Genomic DNA, 21,225 nt, shown 5'->3' on the forward strand with positions numbered 1-21,225 from the left:
GGGGAGAAAAAGGGGGGTAAAATACAAAATAAAACAAAAAAGTTACATACCCAAAGAAAAACACTTGCATGACCCTGCGAGAGGTGCAAGTAGAATGCCAACTGAGAAGAATCAAGCTAGTAGCAATTATGTTGACATTGATTTTACAAGGTACCCACTGGGCACAGAAGTCAATTCAATGTCAATTCCATGTTGGTTCAATGTAATTTCATTGAAATTAGGTGGAAACAACGTTGATTCAACCAGTGTGTGCCCAGTGGGTAGAATCTCATTAAGGGAGAATAATATGGTAATGTAATTGCAGTGGTCAACATTTATTTACAAAACTGGATGCATTACAAGAATGTAGTGTTTTTTAGTGTTCAGCCAGAAAATTTGACAAACAACATTAGTCCATTCCATCTAACAATACTACTGGCTTCATGTTGAACTCTAAACCAAGAGCATTCCCTGGAGGGCATTATAATATGTTGACCATACCACAAATCTAATTGAAGGACATATGAGAGGGTCCAGATTAAAAGGATAATCTATCTATACATTTGAACTAATGAATCCTTGTCATATCAGTCTACAATTACTTCACAGCAGATTGAGTCAGTCAATCAACACATACAACAGAGGAAGATCGATTACAAGTTATGCATTTTCTACCTCAAAATAAGAGTATAACATTTTAATAACTTCATTAATAGGCATTGATATTTTAAGTGCATTCTGAATATCATTGATACAACTATTAATCAATAAGAAATCCATGATTATATTTTAAAAGTCTTTGAATTAGTCCTTATTAAAGCAAAATGATGCAAACTTGCCATCCATTTCATACAAAACAGAGGATGGACAATCTGAAGAGGTTGCTACAGCACAAATAAACATTAAACATAAAAAAGAGACATACTCAATAAAATAACTACAACCAAAATAATACATAGGCGTCAAGCTTCAAATTGTTTGAACTTTGCGTGTGTGTGTGAGCGTGTGTGTGTGAGCGTGTGTGTGCGACTGCGGTATCAGACATCCATTCCAGACACATCCACATTCAAATAAAAGAGTGGTATGGTAAACAAGTTATCATTGATTTGGACTGATCACAGTAACTGAAACATTCCAGAAGATGCTGCCTTGTAAAACAATGGATGGGGAGGAGATGCATGCATTATTAAAAACAGAATAACATTGAGTCAGTTCCCCTGAACATAGAAATCTCTATTAGCACACTCCTCAATTCTCTAAAAAATAAATGAACAAATATTTATGAAACTCTTGGGAGCTATTTTAAAGGACTCAGTCATAGTTTGTGGAATAAAGCACTTAATAGAAACAAGAACATAGCTACCTACCAAAGGCAATACACATCAGAAATGAAAATAGACTACATAATCGTGGTGTCCTTATAAGGGAACAGCAAAATCATCTCATATAAGTGACTGATCTGGCAAGCTTGGTGTCATTCTGTGCTGATATTGTCTGATGTTGAACATTTCCATTTAATTGAGTATTCACAGAAGCTGCAACAGCCATTAGCCACCCATGTCTGCTCTGATGTCCGGTAGAGTAGACTAACCTTACAGTTGAACCATATGTTTGTACATTACGTAGGCCCACCCCATAATATGTCAATGTACAACTCACCAGAGTATACCCAGCAGAGTGTGGTAGCAGGCAGGCAGAGCTGTGATCATCAGTATTCAGCAGCATGTAGATGTTATACTTTAGAGTCTGAGGGAATCCAAGGCAGAGGTCCGATGGGAAGGGAAGGCACATTTCCATATTTCATACTGACCTTATGGGCTCCCAGCCTGAATCTGGCCCCACTGGTCTTTTACAATATTTTATTGATTTAAGCTGAGTTATAACAACACCATTGCGACAGGAGGAGGTTAGGAAAAATGACCTCAGCGTGGCATTAGGGGGCAAATGGAGCGTTTTGTTGGAGTCGACTGTTCCAAGGATGAGCTGGGATAGTATGTATGTACTGGTGAAATGTATGCTTTTAACAAAAGACTACACAACATAAGAATGCACAGAGAAATGTGTATTATGCTACTGCTCTATTCTGACAAACATGCTGACGGTGCATTGAAATCCTGTAGCAGCTTTTGTTTATCGTGTTTGTGAATGTTTGCTTTTAGCATGCTTATATTAATAGTAAACAGTTAAAATAGTTAGAAAATAAATAGGTTTTAAAAAAGACTACTAAAATACAAATGAAAAGCATGCATGAATATTCCATTCAGGAATGTCAGAAGGAATGAAGGTCAATACCTAATCGTAAACCCTTGACACTTGAAAACCGTTTGACTAGCTGAAGTCAGGGTATTTACCTGGCAGGGTGCCAGAGTGTGTGTATGTGTGTGTGTCCTCACGTTTCCTTCCTCCCATTGGGAGAGAGTTGGTCCCTCCCTGACAAGACCACGGCCTAAACATCAGCAGTCCCACAGTCACATAGTCTATGGTCTTTACGTTGGTCCGATTCCATCCAGCAATCTGTCACACATACTCTGGTTCCAATGATCCATCACTGAAGGGAGGACTCCCAGAAAATACCCTGTACGTTTTGGGGTCTGCTTGGCAAGACATATGGCCAAGCACAGCACAGAGCAAATTGTCTGTCAAAAAAAATCCATAATGCTGAAGATCAAATCTGTGGTGATGTCACCCAAGTCACGGCAATCAATAACTTGGAGTGAGAGGAGAAGAGAATGTGAGAGACATGGTTGGGTGGATACTGACTGACTGCATGCACATCAGGAAGAGGCTGGGTCCCGTGACTGGCTAGGAGCTGTTCTGTTTATCCTCTGGTACGGATAGCGGAGTGGGAGTGTATGATGGTGATGGCGAATGTTGGATAGACACTGGCTTAGATAAAGGGAGAAAAGTTACTCTCTTTACCATCCACAAGGAAAACATATAGTAACATCTATGAATTGTTTCAATGTGTAAATGAATGATATAGGATTGCTAAAGGAGTTCCGAAAGAACAAAATAAGATAAAAGTCAAAATTGGGTGGAATCCTGCTGGATTCATAGATGGGACCAGGATAGCCATGGCAGACCAGAGCATCACATATTATTTGCTTTGGTATGCTGTCCCTCTCATTGAAAAGCTAATTGACAGCCCTAAGTCCTTCCAATGCATGGCTTTTATCACTGTTAGATCCTTCTGAAGAGGAATCCTCATTAAAGAGAAAACCATCATATGAAAAAGTCATAGAAATGGCAGCAAAACAAAATCACAGCCGTAAAAATGCCAATACACTGCCCTGCACAATGAATGTCTCTCTGGATGGCGATCTGTCTGGTAATGAATGAAAAGAGGGCCCACATTGGGCTTGGTGTAGCCACACACAGTGACAGTGGAGAGAATTATATAGACATAGATGGCCCAGCTACATTATGCACAAAGGTGACTGTTTGTCTACAGAGGCAATTTATCTTAGTTAATATCCCCACAGCACTCCACTTGGCCAGCCTGGCCTATGGCTCTCTGGGGAATAAGGCCCGGGAGATGAACAAGATTACGGCCTGTGATCTCTCTTTCAGAGACCCCTGGATATGGTCCTGCACACCTACAGGACATACACTACACACTCACTAGCACATATACTCTTACCACAGAGGGATCCTAGTCAATGGCCATTTGTCTTCAGTGCAAAGGACAAGAAAACAGGCTGGGGGAAAAGGAGGAATACACAATGGTACATAAGTTTAGTCCTGTTTATCAAGGGCCATTTTCAAGATCAGACATGTTACATTTATATATATATTACCAGGTTTGGACACACCTACTCATTCAAGGGTTTTTCTTTATTTTTACTATTTTTTACATTGTAGAATAATAGTGAAGAGGTCAAAACTATGAAATAACACATATGGAATCAAGTAGTAACCAAAAAAGTGTTAAACAAATCAAAATATATTTTATATTTGAGATTCTTCAAATAGCCACCCTTTGCATTGATGACAGCTTTGCACACTCTTGGCATTCTCTCAACCAGCTTCATGAGGTAGTCACCTGGAATGCATTTCAATTAACAGGTGTGCCTTCTTAAAAGTTAATTTGTGGAATTTCTTTCCTTCTTAATGCGTTTGAGCCAATCAGTTGTGTTGTGACAAGGTAGGGGTGGTATACAGAAGATAGCCCTATTTGGTAAAATACCAAGTTCATATTATGGCAAAAAAAAGCTCAAATAAGCAAAGAGAAACAAAAGTCCATCATTACTTTAAGACATGAAGGTCAGTCAACTTTGAACGTTTCTTCAAGTGCAGTCGCAAAAACCATAAAGTGCTATGATGAAACTGGCTCTCATGAGGACCGCCACAGGAATGGAAGTCCCAGAGTTACCTCTGCTGCAGAGGATAAGTTCATTAGAGTTACCAGCCTCAGAAATCGCAGCCCAAATAAATACTTCACAGAGTTCACAGACACATCTCAACATCAACTGTTCAGAGGAGACTGCGTGAACCAGGCCTTCATGGTTGAATTGCTGCAAGAAACCACTACTAAAGGACACCAATAAGAAGAAGAGACTTGCTTGGGCCAAGAAACACGAGAAATGGACATTAGACCGGTGGAAATGTGTCCTTTGGTCTGGAGTCCAAATTGGAGATTTTTGGTTCCAACCGCCGTGACTTTGTGAGACACGGTTTGGGTGAACAGATGATCTCCGCACGTGTATTTCCCACCGTAAAGCATAGAGGAGGAGGTGTTATGGTGTGGGGATGCTTTGCTGGTGACACTGTATATGATTTATTTAGAATTCAAGGCACACTTAACCAACATGGCTACCACAGCATTCTGCAGCGATACGCCATCCCATCTGGTTTGGGCTTAGTGGGACTATCATTTGTTTTTCAACAGGACAATGACCCAACACACCTCCAGGCTGTGTAAAGGCTATTTTACCAAGAAGGAGAGTGATGGAGTGCTGCATCAGATACCTGGCATCCACAATCCCCCGACCTCAACCAAATTGAGATGGTCTGGGATGAGTCGGACTGCAGAGTGTAGGAAAACCAGCCAACAAGTGCTCAGCATATGTGGGAACTCCTTCAAGACTGTTGGAAAAGCATTCCAGGTGAAGCTGGTTGAGAGAATGCCAAGAATGTGCAAAGTTGTCATCAAGGCAAAGGGTGGCTATTTGAAGAATCTCAAATATATTTTGATTAGTTTAACACTTTTTTGGTTACTACATGATTCCATATGTGTTATTGCATGGTTTTGATGTCTTCACTATTATTCTACAATGTAGAAAATAGTCAAAATAAAGAAAAACCCTTGAATGAGTAGGTGTTCTAAAACTTTTGACCGGTAGTGTAGATAAAAAGGTTACCTTGTGGTCTCCCATGCAGACATTAGGGCCCAGAGTGTTGTAAACCACACCTCTCTCTCCCTCATCCCTCTGAAATGAAACACATAACTGTTTAATAGGCCTGTAGAACGTGCCTCCATGGTAAATTAATAAATTAATCACGTAGTCAGTAAGTGTGGATGGCAGAGTGTTGCCAGGTGACTCACCCTGTGGATGATGTCTTGGGCAGTGTGAGACATGAGGATACGGTCGCACCAAGAGGGGCAGCGAGTGTTCATGTACTGGGTGGGTTTACTGTAGTCCTCACTGTAGGGGTAACTGACAGACAGACAGACAGACAGACCGACAGCATGGCAGTTAGAGTACACAGTAACATCTTCAGGCAGTAGTAATAGTGACAGTAATAGTGACAGGGCTGTCGGGGATGAGGCTTACCTGGGTGGAAACAGGATGTCTTCCTCTGCAATGACATCTTGAAAGGCTGCAGTCTCCTTGTCATACTTCAAAATCTGAGGGATATAGAAGGATTAACAATTACTGGAGGATCCAAAACTTGTAATCTGCAAACCATAAACATCTGCATAATGTGAATATTCAATTTCACCTAGAATAACTATCTCTGTGGATTTCATTTAATTAATTAATTGAATGAAGTATCTTCTGTGGTTGTTTTCTGTTTATAACTGGTAGCCAAGGCAGTAATCAAATCAAATGTTACTCGTCACATGCTTCGTAAACAACAGGCGTAGACTAACGGGCCCTTCCCAACAATGCAGAGAGAAAGAAAACGGAGAAATAACAGAAAAATAAAACATGTAATAATAGATACACAATGAGTAATGATAACATGGCTATATACACAGGGTACCAGTGGCGAGTCGATGTGCAGGGTTACGATGTAATTGAAGTATATATGTAAATTACATATACAGTAACTAGGAATAAAGTGACAGATAGTAAACAGTAGCAGCAGCTATGCGATGAGACAAAACAAGTTAGTCCACGATCAGCTCCTTTGTCTTGCTGACACTGAGGGAAAGGTTGTTGTCCTGGCACTACACTGCCAGGTCTCTGACCTCCTCCCTATAGGCTGTCTCATCGTCATCGGTGATCAGGCCTACCACCGTTGTGTCGTCGGCAAACTTAATGATGGTGATGGAGTTGTGCGCGGCCACGCAGTCGTGGGTGAACATGGAGTACAGGAGGGGACTAAGCATGCACCCCTGAGGGGCCCCCGTGTTGAGGGTCAGTGTGGCGGATGTGTTGTTGCCCACCCTCACGACCTGGGGGCATCCCGTCAGGAAGTACAGCATCCAATTACAGACGGAGGTGTTCAGTCCCAGGGTCCTTAGCTTAGTGATGATTATTGTCATGGCAGCGAGCGGTAGCCCATGAGATTAATATGGGTGGGGTGTAAATTAGTGGATGTGTACAGCAGAAAATGTTCTCACCGCTCTGCCATTGTCCTCTCTGAACACTGCCTGGTGCAGGTAGGCAAACATCTTGGTCTCAATATGGAGAAGAATCTTGAGATGAAGGAAGAGGGGATATAGTAAACGTCTGAATCTGAATAACAACAGGGAGACAGTAGGATGGAAGACGTGGATGGATGGGGAGGCTCACCTTGTGGTCATTGTCCTTTTCCTCACAGATGATTTTCTCCACCTCGTTACTGCTGTCCTTCTTCACTGTCTGCACCTCTGCTGAAGTGGACAAGTTCTAGAACACAAACAAACACACCACACAAAGTTAGGTCAACAAAAAGTCAACAGTCAGCTGACCATTAGTAAGGTTTCCTGATCTTCTGATTCTGATGAAATTCTTGAGGAAGTGGGTCATGTAATACCTGGACCAGGCTAAGGGTGTCCAAGCGGAAGTTGAAATCCCCAAACAGGAAGAAGGGGAGTGGAGTGTAGCTGCTCGCTGATATCCTGGAAGGAAATGACAGCGGCATGAGTCAAATGTTTTAGCTAACAAATTGAGTCCTCTACTCTAAAATGATCGTAAACACAGATTTACATGCACTTGCAAACCATCTTGCAGACAACTATTTTTTATCTAGATTCCCAAATGGGCTCAGTGCAAAAGCCTTACAGTATATCTCTCAAGTGGTTGCATTTGAGTTGTTCTCCAAAGCTGAGAATGGGCAGGCTAACCTGTTGATGACATATCTGAGGGCCTTCTGGCGGTTGGCTGAGTAAATGGAGGGACTGGCATTACAGGCAATGAGGTTGGAGGCATCATGGAAAAGGTGTACGTTGACTAGGTCCAGACCCCTGCAGAGACCACACACACACACAAAATGAGAAGTGGCAGACATATCTATGAAAAAAGGAAGCATTGGGAAGATATTTGTTTGTCTGTGTGTGCTGTCAGTTATGAAGAGTTTACTTATTAGTGAGTGCACTTGAGGTAATGCTAGTCCACAAACAAACACATTTGTCTTCTGTGCCGAGCATTCACTCCTTTTCTGCTGCTGCCACCTGAAAACAATTAATGTGCATCCAACAGACGGGCTGTGTTGACTCACAGGGTGACCTTGTAGCACTCTGCCCATGGACTCCTTTTGTCTAAGAACCGATGGTAGTGACACAGGAGAGCAAGCAGTAACTATTGTGTAGAGGAAACAGAGGGTGTTTGCTGAGCTTCAGCTTTAACTACTGCAGCAGTATTGAGTAACGGGATGAAAGCTGTCTATTGATGAGCTGTGACAGCAGACAGTATAGTACGTAGAGTAGAGAAGAGTATAGCAGTAGGTCAGTAGACTAGAGCCTTCCAAACGTTTTGCTTCGTGACCCATCAATTGAGGTGTCTTTTAAGTCGCGACCCACCATAAGGGTTGAGTGGTGAAAAAACATACAGACAAAAAAATAAGTAAAGAATATAATATTGGCTGAGGAGAAAATTGTGTCGTTTTAAAGCTACTTTCCTTCAATTCTACATATTTTGCCATGGCTAATGCTGTGTTCTTACGCTTAAACATTAAATCAATGGGGGCCTGATTGTCTAGCTTTTATTTTGTTGATTGTAAGTTCTCAAAGACTCTAGGCTATTATTTTGAAATACAGTGCATTCAGAAAGTATTCAGACCTCTTGACTTTTTCCACTTTGCTACGCTACAGCCTTATTCTAAAATTGATTAAATTGTTTTTTTTCCCCTCATCAATTTACACACAATACCCCATAATGACAAAGCAAAAACAGGTTCTTAGAAAATGTTAACAAATAAAAAACTGAAATATCACATTTAAATAAGTATTCAGACCCTTTACTCAGTACTTTGTTGAAGCACCTTTGGCAGCGATTACAGCCTCGAGTCTTCTTGGGTATGATGCTACAAGCTTGGCACACCTGTATTTGGGGAGTTTCTCCCATTCTTCTCTGCAGATCCTCTCAAGTACTGTCAGGTTGGATGGGGAGCGTCGTTGCACAGCTATTTTCAGGTCTCTCCAGAGATGTTCGATCAGGATCAAGTCCGGGCTCTGGCTGGGCCACTCAAGGACATTCAGAGACTTGTCCCAAAGCCACTTCTGCGTTGTCTTGGCTGTGTGCTTAGGGTTGTTGTCCTGTTCGAAGGTGAACCTTCGCCCCAGTCTGAGGTCCATCAAAGATCTCTCTGTACTTTGCTCCGTTCATCCTTCCCTCGATCCTGACTAGTCTCTTCTCCCCCGATTGCTCAGTTTGGCCAGGCGGCCAGGTCTAGGAAGAGTCTTGGTGGTTCTAAACTTCTTCAATTTAAGAATGATGGAGGCCACTGTGTTCTTGGGGACCTTCAACGCTGCAGACATTTTTTGGTACCCTTCCCCAGATCTGTGGCTTGACGCAATCCTGTCTCGGAGCTCTACTGACAATTCCTTCGACCTCATGGCTTGGTTTTTGCTCTGACATGCACTGTCAACTGTGGGACCTTATATAGACAGGTGTGTGCCTTTACAAATCATGTCCAATCAATTGAATTTACCACAGGTGGACTCCAATCAAGTTGTAGAAACATCTCAAGGATGGTCAATGGAAACAGGATGCACCTGAGCTCAATTTCGAGTCTCATAGCAATGGGTCTGAATAATAATAATAGTATGCCATCTAGCAGACGCTTTTATCCAAAGCGACTTACAGTCATGCGTCCACAAATTTTTACGTATGGGTGGTCCCGGGGATTGAACCCACTACCCTGGCGTTACAAGCGCCATGCTCTACCAATTGAGCTACAGAGGACTTATGTAAATCGGTTATTTCTGTTCTTTATTTTTAATACATTTGCAAAAATGTCTAAAACCATTCTCTTTTCTACGTACTTTCTATTTGGTTTTAGTCGTTTAAGTTTACACTGCAAGAATTTTTCCATTCCGAAAATCTATGTAAAAAATCAATAATAAATAAATTCTATGCACAAAAAAAGGTCAACAAGCGATCCACCTGGACCCCTGCCGCGACCCACAAATGGATCCCGACCCACAGTTTGGGAACCACTGAACTAGAGTACGTACTGGTTGTGAATGATCCACCGGGTCCTCATGAAGCCCTTCCTAGACCATTTGAACTGCAAAACACATCACAAACAAAAAGTTATACAGATGAATGTTTTGTATGTTAAATGTTCACCAAATACCACCATTTAGCTAACTAATTGGAGGGCCATGCTGGTAATTATTAATTATTCCATACAATGTGTCTCATATCCCTGTCAGATAGACTCCCCCTTTAGCCCCCTATACACATATTTGTTCCAACACCCCATCCCCATCCCCCTCCCCCCAACACCACACCACACACTCACATCGGGCCAGAAATTCTTCGGGAATTTTTCTTTCTCCACTGTGGTTGCTCCATCCAGGGAGCCCACATACTTGTTCTGTCCAGACACTGCTTTAAAAGCCTTAACTGTGAGGGGGAGAGAGGCGTGGAAGGGTAAAATAGTGAGAAAACATGCAAACACTAATCAATAAAGTGATGTTAAGCTCATCACAGCAGCATACGTGATCAGAGGATCTATAATAAGGCCATTAGGCAGTGTTTGGTGGCAGTGCACCAATCTGACTGGTGACACAGAACATCGCAGGCCTGGGATGTTTATGACTCTTCCATAAGCCTTTTCTGAAGAGCTTTTTCATGCCTAACGTGACTGGACTATGCAACAAGAAAATAACACATCCCACTTTCAATTCAGATTCCCTGATATGTCTAGCCAAAAGAGGTGGCCATCACACTGCAGTGTTCAAAAGATGATCCGACTTATTAGATACTTTGTATCAAAATACACAGACAGGAATCTCCAGACTGACTTACAAAATTGCTCTTACCTCCTAAACGGTTTTGTGCCAAACTCTAAATATAGAATAATAATGATCTATCACAAAGGGCCAAGTTTGCACACCAGGACTGATACACGTTCTGAAATTATCGCCACGTGCAGGGCCTGAATGGAAGTGATCTATCATAAAGCGATAACAAAATGTCATTAATCTTTTGTTATTCAAAGTCAATAATGATGTCATATAGATATGATTGTAATGTTCTTACCATTAAAATCATATTGGTAGATGTTTTTCAATGACTTGTGGATGAAGTACATGCTTCCGAGGGCCTGTAAGGACAAAGAATACAATACAAGCTCCTTTAAACAATTGCTGAGAATGTCAGTTTGCTGCAGTGATGATGAAGTATAGAGACATTATCAAGCTCTATCATGTTCCAATATTGCATTCTTCCAGAAATACCTTCCACAGACTTCCCTTAAAGTTTGGTTCGGTGCAAAATATCAACATCATAATTTCTTGCGAAACAGCTTTATCAACTTCAACATGCTCAAGAGACATGCTAGGTCACCCTGGTCCGATACAGCACTCAGGCTTCACTGGAAACCTACGGTCATAATGACTTAAAGAAACAACTTAACGTCTGATTCATCAAGGAGTATCATCCAACATGATCTGATTCCATAGTATTTACATCATTATCATCATTAACCATCCCAATCTTCAGTAGTTCTAGCCTCCTTTCACACACACAACCACACACCCACCCAGTCTCTCAATCCTTCCCTCTTTCAAGCAATTATATTATGCTCAACTCACTCTTCTCCACAGAAACACATAGCTTTACTGCAATAACATGTACACAATACACTATCAAACGTGCACACACCACACACACACTTTAGCACCCAATCATGATGTGACCATTTTTAATGTACTAACTGCCTTCTCTGATTAATCATGCCTTCTGAGATCAATAAAGACAGAAAATTAAAACAATTGAAAAGGTATTAAACATTAGGGCTGCCGTCTGCTGCCATGCCGGCTGCGGGCCGAAGAAAAATCTGGCAGCACCCAGAGGGTCTCCGGCGTGACGGCCTGCTCTATCCCCCCTCCCCTTCTGCCCAGGCATGAGAGATCGCTCCCTGAGGAGACCATTCATCTTCACTGCCAGAGCGATCCTCATTTAATGGGACGGAGCTGTCCCTATTACGACCAGCCAGGGTGACCAGCGATTAGGGACGGACCTGTCCAAGTTGGGGGAGGAGGGGAGGGGGGTTAGAGGAGACACGGTCTAAACTGACGGTTTCGCAAGTTAGATCGAACATCGGCTGACTTCAGCTGAATCCCTAACCTGAGTTATAGCATTTATTAAATCAATTCAAATGGGATTTTGCTTAAGCATTAGCTCAGTTTGGAAGAAAACATGGTGGCAGGTTTGAGTGTTTACCGACTAATAAACATTGTCTAATGTCTATATAGTGACGTTATCAATAGCAATAAAAAATTTGGGGGACATTCTTAAAACCGTAAAACTATTTTATGACTCTAGAAGTCTGCTGTCTTTTTTTTAAAAACACATACACACACAGAAAGGTTCTCCTCCACATACTCTGCCAAGGACCCATCTTCATCAATCAGGTTTGTGCACAGTTTAATAAAAAACTATTGACTTACAAGTGATTTTTTATCAAAACACCATTTATACAGGGAATGCGTGCATGCCTGCCCCCCTCCTCACAACCCCTCTGAACACAGAAACCACCCCTCCCCCACCAGCCTTTTCTGGTCAGGGAGTTGATGATCCACAGCCGAGGGGAAACAAATTGAAAATCAATGCGGGTGGCACAGGCGAAATGAGAATGTGGCATTGGGGGCTGCAGCCCTAGTAGGGCGGCGGAGGGGCGGGGGGGCACAAACACCCAAGCACAGGGGAAACATAGTCCCAGATGTCCGCCACTCCCCTCAGCCCTTATTTATTGTTTACAAATGGGCTGTGATCAATAGTTTTAATCTAGAGTTACATTTATTGACTTTGGCCTGTCTCCCCACACCTGGACGTTGACGTTCCCCTCCACTTCACACACCTCCAAGTGTAGACAGATCCATTGACCTCCACTGTCAGGGCTCCAGTGTTGGGGTCTAGCTTGGGTGGGGTTAGGGTTAATCCTGTGCCACTCTGCACATGATGGGGATGGACCCTCCCAAGATTGGATTTAAGCAACAACTAGGCCTATGTGTTGTGTTGACCAGCCCATTTATGAACCAGGCTCTGATATGACATGGCTCATTTAGAACTAAGGTGGCTCATAACAAGCAACACTGGCAAATAGTCCTTATTTCAGGTACAGAGGCCATTAGAGAGGAGGCTGAAGATGGAGGTGGTCTCAGAGCTGGAATGACAGGTGTGGAGATTGAGACAGTGTCCATGACCCAGACAGCCTCCTGACAACTCTATAATGACAGTTTAGTGCTGCACAGACACACAGACGTATATATTGTAGTTACATAAAGAGAGAGTTGGGGGGCCAGAGGATAGATGAGGATATAAGACCAGTGTAGCTCAGTTGGTAGAGCATGGTGCTTGCAACGCCAGGGTTGTGGGTTCGTTTCCCACGGGGGGCCAGTATGAAAAATGTATGCACTCACTAACTAAGTCGCTCTGGATAAGAGCATCTGCTAAATGACTAAAATGTTGAAGTTTGGTCCTCTTATTATACTGTACTATTGAGAAAAGCGTGTCACAACATGGATACATGCACTTTTTCAGGTCAAATTGTTTGCTACCCTGTCTTTGAGATGAAACAATAATTTAAAGCCTCACCCTTTGGTCATGTTAAACACAGTGTATTAGGTATACTTAAATGTCATATTATTAAAATAAAACAAAAAAGCATTATCGACCATAACCTGTACAGAATGGATGTCATCCTGAACATAGCATTTTGTATTGGAGAGCAGAACATGTAAATGTATCATGTGTATGTACAGTGCCATGTATTTGTAATGTTCTATTATGCAATATTTACCAAAGAATTCCTCTGTTTCTCAGTCTAAAAATACCCAACAGAGCATTGATGAGAAGCCCTGGCCCTCATTGGCGCTGTACTGTGGAGCAGGGCCCCACCTTGTGGTCACAGAGACACACTGCTGTCTGAACAAAGTGGGGTCCGCAGAGGTACTGCAGGGTCCACGGCCAGATCTCAAAATATTAATACAAAAATATCTGATGCCAAGTGGGGGGCTTTAATATGTTATTTCCTAGGGCCCGAGACTTGATTAGTCCAACCATGCACTGCGGAAGTCATAGTAAAACTGCAGGAAATGCTATTTTTATCGCACTCTAAAGTAGGAGTTGTGTTCTGATATTATGAGGGGTCCTTGATGAATTTGCTATCACAAAAGGGGTCGCCTATGCAAAAAATGTTGGGAACCACTGCTGTAGGAGATACTAGCTCTTCTAAAGGCAAAGACACCAATGGTAACTCTTGTAAGGGCTTCCACAACATTTTATTGTTTTACCTAAGCCTCCTGTCCATCAAGCTCCACTATTGGGCATTATATCGATATTATCAACTGAGCTAGTGTAACCTACAGACCAGATATGGTTGTTATAGAGAGATTCTTTCAGTTAAACTTCAGTCAGTTGATCAGTGCAGTCCTGTAGTACTCACCGTGAAGCTGTCCACGTTCTTAAAGTGGTTGTCCACATAGATGCAGACCCTGTCAAAGTCCCTCATCTCCTCACTGGACTCAATGTTCCTAAAGACCAGAAGAGGATAAGCTGAACAACTCAAAAACTGTCTCTAACACTGTACACTTATATTTGGATACTCTCTTATATAGGTAATGGCAGTTGATGTCCCGAGGTTATGATAACATTATACAGTCCTTGACACAGATTTCATGACCCATTTTTTCACAGTTAAAAACCATGATGAATCATGAAGTTATACTGTATCTGTTGGTCATAAAACTAAGGAGTCTGGGCAGCATTTATGGATACTTTTGAAAGTGTCCCATAGAGAGTTTGGCACAGTGATGTCTTACCAGAAGAAGTTCTCTGCATGGCCCATATTGATCATGTAGTCCTTGCCTCCAACCTCCTGGAAGTGCAGGGCGATGAAGCGTGGTTTGTGACTCTGGACAGTCTGTGACAAGACAGAGACATCAGGCAGGCCGTTAATCTACCACAATCATGTGCCATAATGGTGGTAAAATGTGGGGCAACCTACTGAATTCTGGTAATTAAATGTTATTTCTTAAGCTGACATACAACTTTGTCATTTTACTATGCATAATGTGTTGGCTAAATAGTGGAAAGTGTCTTCTTCACCTCTTTGGGAATGGAGACAATATCTAATCGATTTATAAGTCCACCATCCAGGAGGGTTCATGGTTCAGTCTCAACATGAGAGGATGGCTTAAGGTGTTTACATTTCAACAGTAAAAAGCTGACATGGAGTAACAGTAAGGAAGAGTCGCAGGGGGAAAAAACTAATTTGAGGATCCATTCTATCTATAGTGGACACCTGAGAGGGATCCCAAACTCACCCCAAAGAATTCTCGAAGCCAGTCACTCTCAATCTCACCCACCTGTGGGTTGAAAAAAAATGTTTCAATTCACACATGGTTTCTACCACCTACAGTTGAGACATTCAAAACAAAGGGCATAAACAGAAAGGCTTAAATGAGATCCTAGGGTGTCCAATCAACCCTGCAGGCACCTTTCCCATACACTGACCAAAGGCCATGTTTAATTATATATTAGCACTTGACAGTGGAAGATATAAAACATGCATGAGGCAGGCAGATAAGCACAACATGACAGTCTTGTCAAATGTTTTGGTAGGACATACAGTAAGGTTTACGCAGATAAACACCCACACAACAACAGGTAAAATTATATGTTTAAACACTTTACCTAAGCAATTAAAACACAAACGTCCCTCTGGAATGGTTGTAATATGTTTATTACATTTGCAATTCAGACAACACCCATCCCTGGAATCCCTATCTCTGGAACCTCTGTTATTTAAGTGGCATAAAGAATCAGAATAATCTTTAACATTATTAGCAAGCTTGCCTGTTGATGTATACACCGTATCAATGTGAGATTGAATTAACATAGTAATGTGTCCTTCCATTTTGTTTAATATCTGTTCTTCAACGAAAGATTTCCAGGGAACCTCTGTGAGCTACTGAGTATCCAGAGTATTGTGTGTGTTCGTGTTTCCTCCAGTGCCAGGCCAGAATACAGACTGTGCTGTCTTCTCCAGGGCCAGCCGGATGCAGGACAATCTGCCAGAGGAGTAGCAGCACAGCAGTGGCTTTGCATAGTGCATTTGCATGGCCCAATGAATGCTGCTGCCCACCAATGCCTGGCTGCCCAGGCACTGTGGCCTGATGGGAGAGCAGCTCATCCATAATACAGGTGTCTGACTGAAGAAGCCCAACTGCATGTGTCCTGTACTGTCTTTGCCCAACAAACCTCATCCATAAAAACAGCATGATTAGCCCTTAAACAGATGCTGAGACGCCATTTTATTTGCAAAGGTTTTTAAACATGGTAACCTGCTGTTTCCTTATGCTGATCCAAACACCATGGTAACCCAAATGAATTTACACAATGCTCTTTAAAGGGTAGAGAACGCCAAGATAAATGTCGATCTAACATTGATGACTGTTAATGGTAATTATATTATTTCCATGCTATTGTTACGTTCCCCAGCAAGAAAACCAAAAATGTAGCTCAAACATAAAGGGGAACTAACAAAGAGTCACTGACCAACAACCAAAACGAAAAGGCAGGGGCTTTAGGAGGGGTTCTGAAAGACACTCATGGAGGTGTCCACTGAAAGTTGACTAGCAACAACAACTAGAAGCTAAAAGACACCCACCATGACCGCCCACTAAATTTGCCCAAGAAGAGGCAGACAAAAAGAAAAACCCACACCAAACTTAAAGACAGGAAGCAAAGCAAAAAGGTGGTGCAAAATGTATGTTTTTCTAGAACTCAAATAGGGAGAGCCAACTAAAGGTGTTGACCACATCTCTCAAGACAACTGGAGCACTGGGCCAGCCACTCTTAAATAGCACCTGGGCCAGCACAGGTGAAACATCTTCCCACTAACGAGATGGCAACCAGCACAGGTATAACACATACTGACTAAAGAGGTGACACCAATCGGTGCGCCCTACGTGCTAACGAGCTATACGTGCCAAAGTCCAACCTCAAAACATAAATGGAAAAACCAAATCCTGTAACAGCTTGGACCTTACCTTTATACTGTGCCACAGGTGATGTTTGTTGACAGAGGTAATAAGATCAGGCATGTTTAATACCAGAAGCCTGGAACTGAGACTGAAACATATCATACAGCGCATCCGGAAAGGAAAGTATTCAGACCCCTTGACTTTTTCCACATTTTGTTACGTTACAGCCTTATTCCCTCATCAATCTACACACAATACCCCATAATGACAAAGCAAAAACAGGTTTTTAGAATTTTTTGCAAATGTCTTAATAAAAAACAGAAATATCACATTCACATAAGTATTCAGACCCTTTTCTCAGTACTTTGTTGAAGCACCTTTGGCAGCGATTACAGCCTCGAGTCTTCTTGGGTATGACGCTACAAGCTTGGCACACCGGTATTTGGGGAGTTTCTCCCATTCTTCTCTGCAGATCCTCTCATGCTCTGTCAGGTTGGATGGATGGGGAGCGTCGCTGCACAGCTATTTTCAGGTCTCTCCAGAGATGTTCAATCGGGTTCAAGTCCGGGCTCTGGCTGGGCCACTCAAAGACATTCAAAGACTTGTCCCGAAGCGACTCCTGCGTTGTCTTGGCTGTGTGGTTAGGGTCGTTGTCCTGTTGGAAGGTGACCATTCGCCCCAGTCTGAGGTCCTGAGAGCACTGGAGCAGGTTTTCATCAAGGATCGCTCTGTACTTTGCTCCGTTCATCTTTCCCTCGATCCTGACTAGTCTCCCAGTCCCTGCCGCTGAAAACTCCCCCACAGCATAATGCTGCCACCACCACCATGCTTCACCGTAGGGATGGTGCCAGGTTTCCTCCAGACATTGGCATTCAGGCCAAAGAGTTCAATCTTGTTTCTCATGGTCTGAGAGTCTTTAGGTGCATTTTGGCAAATTCCAAGTGGGCTGTCATGTGCCTTTTACTGAGGAGTGGCTTCCGTCTGGCCACTCTACCATAAAGGCCTGATTGGTGGAGTGCTGCAGAGATGGTTGTCCTTCAGGAAGTTCTCCCATCTCCACAGAGGACCTCTGGAGCTCTGTCAGAGTGACCAAGGCCCTTCTCCCCTGATTGATGAGTAACATTTTTTTATTTAATCAATTTTAGAATAAGGCTGTACATGTCCTGTACCACCATCACTCTCTGTTCCATCATGCCCTCTAAAGAAAATTAGGCCTAACAATTCTAAACCTAGAGATGATTTGCACTGTTCTCTCCTGGTGACCTTTTTGTGCATTGATCTAGAAGTATAGCCCTATAATAGCAAACCTGGATTTCCATGTTTCTCATGTAAATATGCCTACAAGACTACTAGTCTCTGGCGAGACTAAAGGCCCTAAAATGTGAGGCCAGCTGAAAGCATAACCTTTTCTCCATGTTTGGAAGGGTTTGTTTAAACGTATTAGGCAGCCATATAAGAAGAAAAGTATGAAGAACACCCTGGGAAGATAATCATCTGTTTACAGATGTCTTGAACCCACAATGGGATCTGACATGTTTTCAACTGGGCCAGATAGGGAAACCGGAAACATGGTCCTGAGCCAAATTTCCATGAGTGTATCCCCCCTCCCCCTCAGTCACAATGACAACCAAGCCCCGATTTCCCAGACACCACAGCACAAAACTAAAGACCAATGCACTGGTGTTTGCATTTTTCATCATATCACAACCACTTAAGGTAGGTCTACTCATATGTTATTGATTTCATCCTGTTATTACCACATATACAAATTACTAAATCATCAAGGCAACTGTCTCCATGATCTCAACTCACAATACACATCATGTGACTAATAAGGTTGTGGCAGTGGGGTTTCTGGTAGCCTATCATTATCAGTGTGCCAGTTGGGAAGGTATCGGAGATGTTAAAGATCATAAAGATAGGTACAGGTAAAGCTATATATTACAGGTAAGTGTGAACAAGGGTTCATGGTGCCTAGGAGCAGAGTATGTGGAGAAAAAAATCTTCCAGCTTAGTAGCCTAACTCTAGATCATTACCCACCATAAGATTCAGCGTAGCCCCCACTGGCAGTTAGTGTTCCCAACACTAGCCTCTTGAAATATTTTACCAGATTTAATGGAAAATGACAATTAATTAAAAGAAAAGAAGCTTACTTGTTTATTTTGTGCAAACGTTTCAGCCTCACAGCCTTTGTCACGGCCTTCCTCAGAATGAAATGAAATAAGTAAATGCACAATGTTGTCTAGGGCCATGAGGTAATTGCTTTACGTAGCCAGCAGATACGACCAGCTTGCTTACAGCTGCACTAGGGTCGGACAGCATTCCTGTGTAGATTAACACACCATGGAGCCGGCGGGAGATGTAGCTCGGAAAACATACCTTAATCAAGGGATGAGAAATGCGTTCCAAATGCCTGCTGTGGCTTCTGCTACCTAGCATGGGACAGTTTTCTGGAAAAACTAGCAGTCGTTCAATCTTCAATTGGAATAATGGGACAATTCTGAGTACAACGCATTTATGATCCATGGATTGAGGTATGTTTTCCAAGCCATATCTTGCGCTGGCTCCGCTGTGTTTTAATCTACACAGGAATGCTGTCCGACCATGTAAGCAAGCGGGTCAGCCCCAGGACTGAGTTTGGGAAAACCTGCTTTAGGCTACTCAGCATAATGTGAGTTGTTATTGTGCAGCAAAATTAGGCTATTTAAAATTACACCCAAGTATGGGCAATTCCATGCTGACCATGATCATAGCTTATTTCAGTCATCATGTGTAAAATACTTATGCAGTAACTAACACTGTAGGCCTACTGTGGTACCAGCATTGTTTTGATATGTTGTTACACTGTAATAACTAATAACAGGTGTTAGGCCAACAGTATTGAAACAATATAGGCTATAGGCATACAAATCTAATTGCCAACAATGTAGCCTAGGCTACAAATTATATCAAATCACTTGTTTCTGCAGTAGCAGAGCGGGAGCTTGGTGAATAATAAAAAGTTGCGAACTGCACTTTCGCGGCAATAACTTTAAACGTGTCCTTGTTGCACGCCATCAATTTCCTGTTTGATTTGAACTGGGACCCGTTGTTTCTTGATAGGTAGTTTCTCTCCGCGAATCTGTCAATATGCTGTGAGAACACGCACGCGCCTCAATAATCATGCCGCAACAGCTCACGATAAATACGGTAGAGGATAACTATAGACAGAGGACTTGCAGTTGTATAGGCCCATCGAAGTGAAAACAATGTGTCGTCAGAAGCAACAATAACATTAAACAAGTGACTTCAAAGTTATGGTCCACATATCGATTGAGAAGAAAGCATTTAGACTACAGAAATCATGGTTGTCATGATTAAATGTAATTGTCTAAGGAAGTAGCTTAATGTTGAAAAATACCTTATTTTATAGGGCCTATAATAATCAAATTAAATATTGGATTGGATTGCGTGCCCGATGCCAGCCTGTGCGAGTTGAACTTGTCTCCATTCGAATGTCGTTAGCTACAATGTTATAGGTAGTAGAATTTGGTCTTGTAACGGTTCTGGTGTTCTCTGGCAGGTGTAGCAACTGCTTACATAGGAATATCGCTGTTCTACTTGGAAAATTTGATTCACCATTCAAAGTTACTTAAAACAGGATATAGTTAGGTGAAAAATGGAGTTAATACTTACATTGTCGAATAATGAGCCAACATTTGCGGTGACAAGTAGAACGTCAGTGTACGTTTCCATGATTACGATCGAATTCCAGAAATAGTCTGCAGGAAGAACTCTTGGTAAAATGTTGTACGTGTGTTAGCTACAAACAGTTTACTGATACGGTGGTGTAGTGTATAGGTCTCTATAACCTGCCCTGAAGAAGTCGGTCGTATAATTAATTAATCCTGATCATTTATTTCGGCTCTTCTAACTTGCCCGCTTTTTGTTGATGGCGGGTGTTGTTTGCCGTCTTGATTCTATATCCTTGAGAAGGAGCTATGTCCCATGTCTGCTGAGAAATGGCAGAGCAGGCAGGAAAGGATTTGTATATCTCTTCATGGTAATTGGACTAGGTTCTTAACCGATTTAAACCTGGAACGGTGCATGTGCTGCCTGCGCCAGAACAGTTCGTCCTGCCCCGCGCGACCAGATCTTGTTGTCAATGTTGTGTCATGAACTCCGGAGCTCCGCCCACGGTGCTCAGTTTTTTTTCCCCCGGTATTTCTATTTAATTTTACAAATAAACCTACCTCTTACTATGAAAAACCACAGGCGCCTAATCCAGACCTCAAAACATCCAAACTCCGAAAAATATAGGCTAGTAGCATTTATATACAGTCCATGGTTGTGTAGCCAACTAGAGGTTATACCTTCTAATTATAGCCCACATCTCTGTGACTAGTCTGAGACTGGGGGGAAATGATTATGAATGGTTGGGCCTGAAAGCTGTTGG

General features: G+C 42.3%; 1 protein-coding gene across 3 annotated transcripts; it reads right to left on the reverse strand.

The window, feature by feature from the left end:
• Positions 1-293: 293 nt before the first annotated feature.
• LOC311141956 (inositol polyphosphate-5-phosphatase A-like) lies at positions 294-20,897 on the reverse strand. 3 transcript variants are annotated; one of them, XM_084177480.1, is made up of 16 exons: positions 20,466-20,897; positions 15,128-15,169; positions 14,624-14,724; positions 14,248-14,335; positions 10,839-10,902; positions 10,096-10,199; positions 9,806-9,858; positions 7,475-7,594; positions 7,165-7,249; positions 6,942-7,037; positions 6,770-6,844; positions 5,754-5,827; positions 5,525-5,636; positions 5,340-5,408; positions 3,620-3,677; positions 294-2,861 (listed from the first exon to the last, which is right to left on the reverse strand). In XM_084177480.1, exons 1-15 carry the CDS (start codon positions 20,523-20,525, stop codon positions 3,636-3,638), a joined length of 1,185 nt encoding a protein of 394 aa, XP_084033606.1. In that variant the 5' UTR covers positions 20,526-20,897; the 3' UTR covers positions 294-2,861; positions 3,620-3,635. The 3 variants fall into 3 exon arrangements, with proteins under 3 accessions (XP_084033606.1, XP_084033607.1, XP_084033605.1); XM_084177481.1 differs by having other exon boundaries at positions 294-2,865; XM_084177479.1 differs by having other exon boundaries at positions 294-3,677.
• Between the last annotated feature and the right edge of the window lie 328 nt (positions 20,898-21,225).

Source organism: Coregonus lavaretus (genome assembly GCF_964263955.1).
Source record: "Coregonus lavaretus genome assembly, chromosome: 14".
NCBI classification, from domain to species: domain Eukaryota; kingdom Metazoa; phylum Chordata; class Actinopteri; order Salmoniformes; family Salmonidae; genus Coregonus; species Coregonus lavaretus.